The sequence below is a fragment of the Melitaea cinxia genome, chromosome 17, assembly GCF_905220565.1.
Source record: "Melitaea cinxia chromosome 17, ilMelCinx1.1, whole genome shotgun sequence".
NCBI classification, from domain to species: Eukaryota; Metazoa; Arthropoda; class Insecta; order Lepidoptera; family Nymphalidae; genus Melitaea; species Melitaea cinxia.
Window position 1 is genome coordinate 8,652,363 of NC_059410.1, and position 10,739 is coordinate 8,663,101.

The window sequence follows — 10,739 nt, forward strand, 5'->3', positions numbered from 1 at the left end:
TTTGTTTTGTATCATATAAATGTGTAGATATTTATTTTATTAGAACTTTTTTTACAAGATGCCTTAAAAATATTTGAGGATAAGTTTACTATCAATCACTTTATTTTAAGCGATCATAGTCATTTAAACACACCCGCACTAGAAATCTCACAAGTATTAGCTTAAACAGGAAGCTAAGGATACGTCAATGTTTGTCTTTTACAATAACCCAACTTTCTCTCTATATTGTACCTACTACTAAATTTTTATCATTTTTTAATATTCTTAATTATATTCTTATTTTCTTAATTATAAAGAATATAGAGATACTGTGTATTATTACAATTTAATGCAATAAATCAAATTATATAGTAACTTTAATTTTTTCTTTAATTTGTATATACTTTATGTTAAAATATGACATTCCTAGGCACAAGCTTGATTTCTTAGCTTATCCGTATGTATATACCTTTATAAATTCGAATCACTAACTAAACATGTTGTTTGATTCTGAGGTTATAAATGTGGTTTTCATTTTTTTATCAGCTAAACTAGAATATACATCTTAACCTAAATTACAAAAATAAATGTCCAATAAATTATTTAAATTGTAACATTAGAATATCTATTGAATATTTTCGCATTTCTCTGTCTATTATTGAACGTTAAAATCATAAAAATAACAAGTTATTGAATATTATTAATACAAAACGCCTACAAAATAACTTTATATTCACAATAAAATTAAAATATCTGTCATTGTTTTATTTATCATAATTTTATATATGTCTTTATATAACTGTTGTTTTAAGTATTTATTAAGAAAGATATATTTTAAATCGCAAATTTTTTCTGTATAAATAACATATACCGATCTAATGATTTGAGAATTAAGTAAAAAAAAATGTAGTCATACATTGTGTATTACAAGTATGCTATACACTGGTATATATATGGTTTACGTATACGCTGGGTTTAAAACAGAGAAAACGAATTTTTCCTAGGTATATGACTTATATTCGGGACGTCGCGGTAGCATGCGAAAGCGATACCGTGGCGCCTCGCTATGGCGCCGCTGGGTTTTAGTGGGTGCGTAAAAGCATTTCCCCATGGAAAAAAGAAGGTATATGAACAAAATTTGGAACAGTGGACCGCGTTTGTACTTTATACACACATTTATAGAAAAAAGAGAAAGACAATAATACCTTATTAATAAAGAAGGATAGTATTTGTCAGGAATTATAATGTCAAAGTATTTTCGATACAGACCAATGTTACGATACAGCCTGTAACATCCCACTACTACCAATGTACTATGGCATAATTAATAACACCATAGGCCCAAGAGTAAACACGTAGGAAGCAGTAACTCAATTACATTAAATACATCAACACAGCAACTTGTTACTTTCGTAACGCTGCACCGACAACAACAAATCAATATACCTGACGTTTCAATTTGTATATTGACACGTTTTTAATATTATTCCATTGTTTATACGTTCGGAAGCTGCAGCGTATAGTCTAAAGCTTTATCTCCATTGCACCTGGAAGTTTAATAACCCGTTAAAAAGGTGCCTCAAATATTTAACGATTTTTAAATACCTCCACTGTGACAATAGACCCTAAACAAACACAAAAAAGATCTATATAGAACTCTATTTGAACAAAAACATATTGAATGTAGTAAAAAATGTAAATGTAAGTGCATTACAAAATCTTTATGTATTATGCTGGTAATTAAGTAATTAATTGCATAAAACTAAATCGAAAATTATATCAACATGCATGCCTTACATAAAACTTTTTTTCAACACAAAGTTTGCCTCAGGCGTTTTTCTAAAATCACATACTTAGCAATTGTAACGATACAGTACTATCGAAAGCTACTAAACACGTTGAACAGCACCCTTACACATCCACATAGTTTTAGTAAACTGACAAAATGTTAGCGCTTGTCGGGTGTCGTAATAATAATAAATCATAGACCGATTATCATTTCTTTTTGTTTAGATATAAATAATCAGTACGGCATCATAATACGTGCATTAATCATTTAGATTAACTATGAATTTGTTACAGTTACACGCTTATATTTAAATCGACTTTATAATCAAAGCAACTTGTTATTGGCTTAACGAACTTGTAAATTGCTATTAATATATATTATTGTAATTTAAGAAATGGAGATTAATCTTTATTATGTGTATTAATCGCTTACTTTGTTAAGTAACATGTGATAAGTGCTTGAGTATCGTTTGTTCGAGTACGTACAGTGATCATCATCAGCAAAATACAAATTTTGAGGAAGATCTTGTTAAAAAAGTATTGTTACTTACGAGTACGTGCAAAATGTTTTATTAGAAATATATGTTCTTGGAATAAAAAATGAATGTACTAAAAATAAAAGAACATTTTATAAGTAACATTTTTATAAGTTTCATTTTTGTAAGAACATTTTTAGAAGTATGGTTACAAATAATCAGGTACAATTCACACTGTTACAATTAAGGCGGTACAAAGAATGACTAAAATACTAAAATATTCCTATGAATAAAAATTATGGTAATATAAATTAGAAATAAGAAGAAAACCTAAGAGTAATAAAAAGAAAATTAATTGTTAACACATTAATAAATTACATATATTATATGACGAAATTAAATGTTACGTCTGCTTGGTGTATTTTTGTTCAGAGTTCTCCGGCGTCCACATTCCATTTAATAGTAGTTAAAGTAACTTATTTTTTTTATTTCACGCCTATTTTAATAACGTTGTTTGATCTGTAATAATTTAGTAGAACACAAGGATACTATGAGAAAGTTACGGATGATTGATAGGTTACCTACTGGATTTGGTACTTGTTATTTTTTTTTTTACTTTACTGTTGTACTTGTTAATTAATTCAAGCACGCATAACTTTAGATCATGTTATCATATTGAAATCATGTTTTTTGTTTTGTTGAATAAGTACTGAACTTCGACAGTGCCGTATTAATTTATATTCATTAGTGTGTAAAATGTAAGATAATTGAATTGTTCGCCAGATGAATTCTTTCTATATTATTAAATTCAATAAAATTTACAACTTATAATTAAAGATATTATGTATTAATTACAAGATTTTAATTGTAAAAAATCGTATTTTATAATTATGTACCTACTTGGTAACGTAGGTGTGGTAGTTGTAAACAAAGTGTTGTAACAAAAATTTTTTTTCTTTGACGTTAAGTAAGTAAATGAAGTAAATTAATATATATAGTTTTTCTAATAAATAAATATCATATAACATACACACACGGTCGTGTGTTCCTATGGTAAGCAACTTAATGCTTGTGTTACAGGTAACAGCCGACTGTTATAACTATTTTTTTTTGATAAACATACATAGAAATAATACATATATAAACACAAATATTATATTACACCCAGACTCAGGCGGGAATCGAACCCGCAACCCGCAGAACAGCAGACATGGTTGCATAGAGAGAAATAATTAATATTTATTATTATTAGTTTTAAGTGTCTTTTCGCAACGCGTCGCTTCTTGTCGTCTTTTGTCGCTTACCATGCACGGATAATAACTTTGAAAACTCCTAGACGATTACAGGTTCAACTTCAATGTAGATTATATAGGTATTATACCTACCTCCGAAAATATTTTTCAATGCATTTGTGCCTTGTTGTAGCTTTCTTGTATAGATAAATGTACATACCTATACTATATTTATCCCTCTATGTGTCAAATATTATAGATATAGGTAATATACTCGTAGATACCTATACTTTTTTGTCCAAAAAATTTAATATGAAATAGCATTGTATGTATTAATTGTTACCACTTTGTATTGTATTAGTTTTCCACGATGTGTTATTTACAAAAGTGTTAAAATTTAAATAAATTAAATTTTTAACGCACACTAACTCATAGGTATTTGAATATAACAAGCAATTATACATTCGTCAAATCTAAAGCAATTAACTGAACTGGTAGACGACCATAAAACATTTAATAGCATCGTTTTAAGAAGAAAAAAAAAAATAGTTATGTTATGGCTGCGATTTGACTTCACTACATAGTATAAAACAAAGTCGCTTTCTCTGTCCCTGCACATGTATGTACGCTTAAATCTTTAAAACTACGCAACGGATTTTGATGCGGTTCTTTTTAATAGATAGATTGATTCAAGAGGAAGGTTTATATGTATAATAACATCCATTAAATAGTGGAGAAATACTGTTATTTTTGAGTTTTCTAATGTTATGTCGTAAATAATAATTATTTTTTTCGCTTAAATTGCAAACGCAGGCTGAACCCTACGAGATTTATCGAAATAATGTACTAAGTATTGTACACATTGAAAAGGTCTACAGAAAACTCCGCTATGGTATATACCTATCTCTTATGGATATCCCACAATAACATTTTTTTGTCATTTACTTTTTACGACAAATAATGGCTAATTTTCGAAGCGATTTTAACCAATACAGCATTAATCCTTATCCAATTAAATACCTTAAATATATTTTTTATTTAATATAGATCTATATGGCCCTTTACAGCATATGATTTAAATGAATATTTTCGAAGATATTACAGATTTAAAAATCGCGGTACGTAGCGTTTGCGGCGGTTCCGGCCGGCTTTTACTCTTAAGTTAACGCGTGCGGGCCACGGGCAGTAATGAATAAATCAAAACTACTGGATCGATTTTAATCGTTTTTTTAGTGAATGACATAGGCTATAATTATATTTTATACCCGTGCGAAGCCAGAGCGGGTCGCTAGTGCTATATAAATCATAACTGGTGATCTAAAAAATACATGTTTAGAATTTTCGGAGTGCAAATTGATGAAAATAATCCGACGGGTGCAAAGTAAAAAAAGTTAACTACAATTTTGAGATTTTTTTTTTATTGCAGTAACTAACTAAAAACTTTATATTTTACAACATGGCAAAATAAAAAATACAAATATCACCTCATTTCTTGTACTTTTGTCAAGTAAAAGAAGACAACTACTGCTGTTTTGTAAAATTACACGACGTACATGCGTTCAACTACCGCCTGGCCGCTTTTACGCGGTCCGCGCATGGGGCGCAAGTTCATTCCTATTGTGTCATCAGTCAGATGTCATGTGCTTCGCCGGCCGGCAACAATGTTTGTTTGTTTTGGCTTTTTACGTATTAAGGTTTGTGTGAAAGTGTTATCATAATAATAAACCATTTGAATAGATCACAATAGACATGGAAAGACGTTTTTGGACATTTTTGGAATTGAAAAAGTCATACTTATAAATATATGAAACATATTTATTAAACCCAGATTTATTAATTCCTATGTAGAAACGACCAAGTGGTAGTTAACTCAGTTGTCATATTTTTAAGCACAATGTAGAGGCAGACAACAGCAATATCTCGTAAATTAAACATAATTAGATGAAATGAAATATACAATTGTTTTTCTTTCTAAAAAATATAGCAGTGATGAAAATTTCAACAAATTTGGTTTGAAATTGACAAAATGGGAGCACTTTTTCCTATTTTGCGCTCTCCTGAAAAGTTGCTGTTTTGTATATAACTCTTTTTACTTTGCACCCGTCGAATCAACTAAATGGTTGATATTTATTTATTTATTTATCTTTACCAGGCAATCCAACAGCGTTACGATACAATATTATGTTACAATATAAAGTATTAATATGGACAAAATAGGATCACACCAATATGAACAAATTAATTATTATGAAATACATAACTAGGCATTATGTTAAAAAAGTAAACGGCTATATTAAATCATACCCATTGTAATTAGAGGTGTGTGCATGACATGTAAGATATTGTTACAATTTTTCATTGTCTTTGTCTCCTGGCTTTGTTAAATGCGATCTAGACTTTTGAGCCAACGGTTCAAAAACAGAAACGGGAGTTTTATAAAATGACTTTAATATGAATTGTTTAGAAATTATTCATTAAAATACCTATATCTCTTTGAATATTACATTATATTTTAATTAAAACCTGCAATATAGTTTTTCTTTATTAAGTTTTATAAAGTAAAATTAAATTAAAAAAATAAATAAAATTAATTTAACGTTTATTTAAAAGAAATAACAAAAGCACTTTAACTTTCAATTAATATTTATAAAATACCTTTAATTAATTCAATACATACTAACTTTACTATATATACATAATATTAAGCCGAATAAACAATAGAACAAATTAAAAGTACCAATAAACTAACATACATACGTTTAATTTTATTGAGTGTAAACTATTAAATCGTGTGGGAAGTTGATCTCGCGGCAATCGCTACACGATTCGTTCAGTGAGTTATTTGTTTTACGTCAGATATTGATGGAATTGAAATTTTGTCTATATTTAGTTTCCGACACGCGTTGGAGTACTACAGAATTTCAGGAATCTTCAAAGGCACGGTGTTTATTAATATTAAATTGTATTACTATCGTGTAGTAACTTCATTATCGCTTTTTTTTTTGGTACATCTCACAAAAACGTTCACAATTTAAAGTTTGATTCGTTACCACTAGCAATAATTTTAAGTGCGAATTAGCTATACTTTTAACTCTTTGAATGAAACGAACTAAATCAACCTTGTTATCCACAAACTCGGGTCAAGTCAATTTTCCAAAGATGACTAACCTGTCAGGTATTTATTATAACGTCCTCCTCGGCATGCTCAAGGAATTCAAAGACAAACACATATTTGGCATACTGGCTCCTTCCTCCTTCTGCTTAGAGTGAGAATCGAAACCGCGATATTCAGTCAGCATTGAGGCAAGTTCTCGCTCCACTATACCAAAACAGTGATAGTGAAAACGTAATACACGTTTAGATTTATTATAAAAATCGCACAAAAGTACAAAATAATGTGTATTTCAACCCCATAGTTATGTAATTACGTCCTACACGTTTGTGTAAGGATCATTTTAATTTTTAAACCTGTATTAAAGATAATTGTTTTTTTGCAGATCCGAATACAATGTAGTGAAAACAAACCAAGAAAATGACAGAAGACGGTATCACGTGACTACAGTATAACGGAAACAGTGAAATACAACTTTTAAATAATTAAATAATTGAGTTTATCTTCTTTACTAGTGTTGTTATTTATTGCGAAAATTCTATGAGGTTAAGTCATCGGGTAATATATTAAATTCATCATGGATCAACAGCGGCGTCTCCTGTTACACCTATCGATGTAAGTACCAATTAATTAGATTGTAATATTTTCATGCATGTCGTATTAAATACTTATTCTTATCAAGTTACTAGCGAAGTCAGGCATTTTAGCTGTCTACTAAAAGAAGGTTCTTAATTACGTAGTGTATTTTGTGTGTTTACAACGTACTATCATTGATTATAGCATTTTTATGATTATATTTTGGAATTATTTTTATTTTTATAAATTTATGTCTTATCAAGTTTTTTTAATAATAATAATCAAAAAAACTTGATAGGGCTCGTTGATTGAAAATGATTTTAAATAACAATCTAATATTGCCATATCTATTTCCTAGAAAATGAAAGAAAATTGCATACATATTTTTATTAAATTATAAAAAAGTATTTTTTGTAACGTGACACTTTGGTAATCGTAAAACAATTACATAACAAGGTTAAGAAAAACAGTAGCGTCGTGCTACTCGTATAATCGTATAAACAATAGTTCATCTTGAAACGTCTTATTATATCCATCAGTTTTACGATATCCGATATAAATTGACGTTTACAACTCATAAGTACGAAGTAAAACAAATTATATGGTCGTAAAATAGAATTGAACCGGTGCAGTGAGCTAGTGATGTTAACACGATGCGACAGTTATACTGTTAACTATCGATGTGGTAGTTAAAATTGAGATTTATATTATGATATTTATATAGATTTACAACATGACTAGTGACGTGCATGGAATAATTGACTTACAATGTCTTTGATATAAATTCATTGATTTTTTCTGTTAAGTACTTACATGTTAAAGAAGCTAGACTTTAATCCTAATGTTCAACGGTTTTGACCACGTACAGTTAAAATATATGATTTATAATGCGTTTAATTTTTCTATTCGAATACGTAACAATACATTGACTCATTGTCAAAGCAGATGCAAGTTGTTACCGGTGCACAAATTTGACTTTTGACTCGCAAAAAGTAATAGCACAAAGCTTAGGTTTTATTTTCAGTAACCGATTCGTTTGCCTTTTGGATCGATAATTTTAGCATATCGTGTTCGTCATTCGACGGTTCGTAATGTATCAACTGAATATAGTAACTAGGTATTTGTCATACATACATATGTCAGTCATAGTACTTGAATGAATGTTACGAACTTTTAATCATGGATTTTATTCTTCTGAATGACCTTTTAGTGTAAATAACTTACACTTAAATGTGAAATAGAATGGATGCTTAATTATGTTTAACTAATATAGATGTATTTATATTATTGAAATATCTATACTGTTAAAATTGAAAATTATATTGAAAGTTAAGTCAAGGAAACAAGCCTAACATTTCGTGTTTATATCAAAACTAACCAAAAACGAGCATTCTCTGTTATTTAGCATTTCGTAATTAATCTGACAACTTTCGTTTCCTATTAGTTTTAAATTGCATAATAGAATGCTCGATATTTATTGCACGAGCATTTTCGTGGGCGATCCTGATCCAAATTACCAATTCTATGACTTTTATATGAACAAAGATCTCTCTAATTTGTAAACACTCACAATCCAATAAAACGCTCTTTTTATGGATCATAAAAATAAAACTGCTTCTGTTATATTTTCTGCATCAAACCGTAAATTAAAATATATGCCGATTTCCTGTGTAAATACTTCTTTGAAACAAATTTTCTAAGGAATAAAATGTTAATCTGTGAAATTATAAAAATATTTTGAATATAATTATTTTTAATTAATAGGCAAGATACAAACATATATTTTTTGTCTTCTTTTTTTAAATCGTAAAGGTCACAGTTAGCTACTAAGAAGTATGTATTTTTAAGACCTATTGAGCTCAAAAGTTTCTAGCTTAAAATGGTTCAACAACTATGTATCATTAGACTGACGTGAACGACTATAAGTGTAGGTGTCAAAAATTATATTTTATTTATTTATTTATAGAACACCAACAAAGTATACACCAAATTTCAAGTACATATACAATAACAGTAGAGTCTGAGTGTAACTTTAATTATAGGTGATAACTACATTAAATTTGAGTAACATACACTAATAACACACATAAATAACATACATATGACAAGAACTTAAGATAGTGTTATACAGTTAAATTAATTACATTAAAAGATTGAACAAAAGAAATCAAAATATTAAAAAGAAAAATATTAAATTATTATATTGAATAATTTTTTATAACATTTATAGGTGTTAGTGTATTATAAACACACCACATTAACGTGACAATGTTTTTATTTTCTTTTTTTTTTTTTTGTATTCCTTTTCTTTGATTTTTTTTTCTTTCTATTACTGGATGGAAACAAATCATAATAAAGTACGTGTTTGAAAAGTTGTTAATTTTATAACAATAAAGTTTTATTAACCTTTAAGTATGGACGTGGAGTCTCACAGGCTACTCGATGTTTTCGTTTTCCTAGTTTCACCTATTTGCCCTAACTCCCAGCGGTTGAGCGGCTCAGTAGCTTTTGTTTTAGTTGTAAAACTACCAACGAGAGAGGGGGTTGCGTCTTCCAATGAATATCACCTAAGTAATGACCATCAAAATATTGACCGGAGCCTGTCAGGCTACACGTCCATTTTTGCCCTATGATATATTTTACAAGAGCGATTACGTTTGTATCAGATTTTGAAGTACAAAATGTCAAAAAACAATAAAGCCGGTAGTTCTAAATCAAAACGACCATCTACGAGTTCTGTTCAGGACCCTGTGAGAAAAAATTTTGTGCAGGAGATCCACTTTTGTGGTGAAGTGAGTTAGTTGTTATTAGCTTCGGATCAGTCTGACTATGAAGAGAGTACTGAACATTTTTTTTTTATATTGGAGTCCAAACTGATACAAAATCATGAAGGTGACGGTGATGATGACCAGGACCAAGACCAAGACATAGGAGAAGAATCTTATAGGTATAGAGATAGCCTATGGTGTTGCTATATCGTGTCCTAGACTTGAGTACCATGAATGCGTTCATCTTACATAAGATGCACCAAACAAAAGCTGCGGAAAGAGATTTAAAAAATTAGTATATGTGCTTGTGGTGCCTTATGTGCAAAGACGTTTTATAAATACACGACTGCCAGGAGAGCTGCGGTTGACCATGACTCTAGTTTTAGGTATTTATACGGTTACAGAAGATGACTAGGATCAAGAAACTAGTCAAGAAACCAGAAGAGCATATAAAATCTGTTCCACGAAAAAACATAGGATGATTGTATTGGGTGCAACAAACCTGTGTGTCTCCAATGTTCTAGACCTTTGTGCACTGACTGCCAATAAATTTACGTTATTTGACTACTGTCAAAAATTTTTATATTTGTTATATGAAGTAGTTCTTTTATGTTTTTGGTTTGTTATACATTATATTTTGAGAAAAAAAGACTTATTTTGCTTTAGGAATAAGTTTGACTGCTTTTATTACCTAAAAATGTAACCTAAGTAGATTTCGATTGAAAAGAGCCATAATTTTGGATTTTTAATATTTCTATAATTTTTAAAATAAAATTTGATTATATAAACACGTTATTTAATTGCTAAA

General features: G+C 29.2%; 1 protein-coding gene across 1 annotated transcript in view; it reads left to right on the top strand.

Moving 5' to 3' along the window:
* LOC123661858 (ADAMTS-like protein 2) overlaps positions 1–10,739 on the top strand; it is a 92,723-nt gene that overhangs the window by 29,452 nt on the left and 52,532 nt on the right. The window contains exon 2 of the mRNA XM_045596798.1: positions 6,973–7,202. Within this exon, the coding sequence (XP_045452754.1) occupies positions 7,165–7,202 (38 nt within the window). The 5' untranslated portion in view covers positions 6,973–7,164. The remainder of the gene's footprint in view (positions 1–6,972; positions 7,203–10,739) is intronic.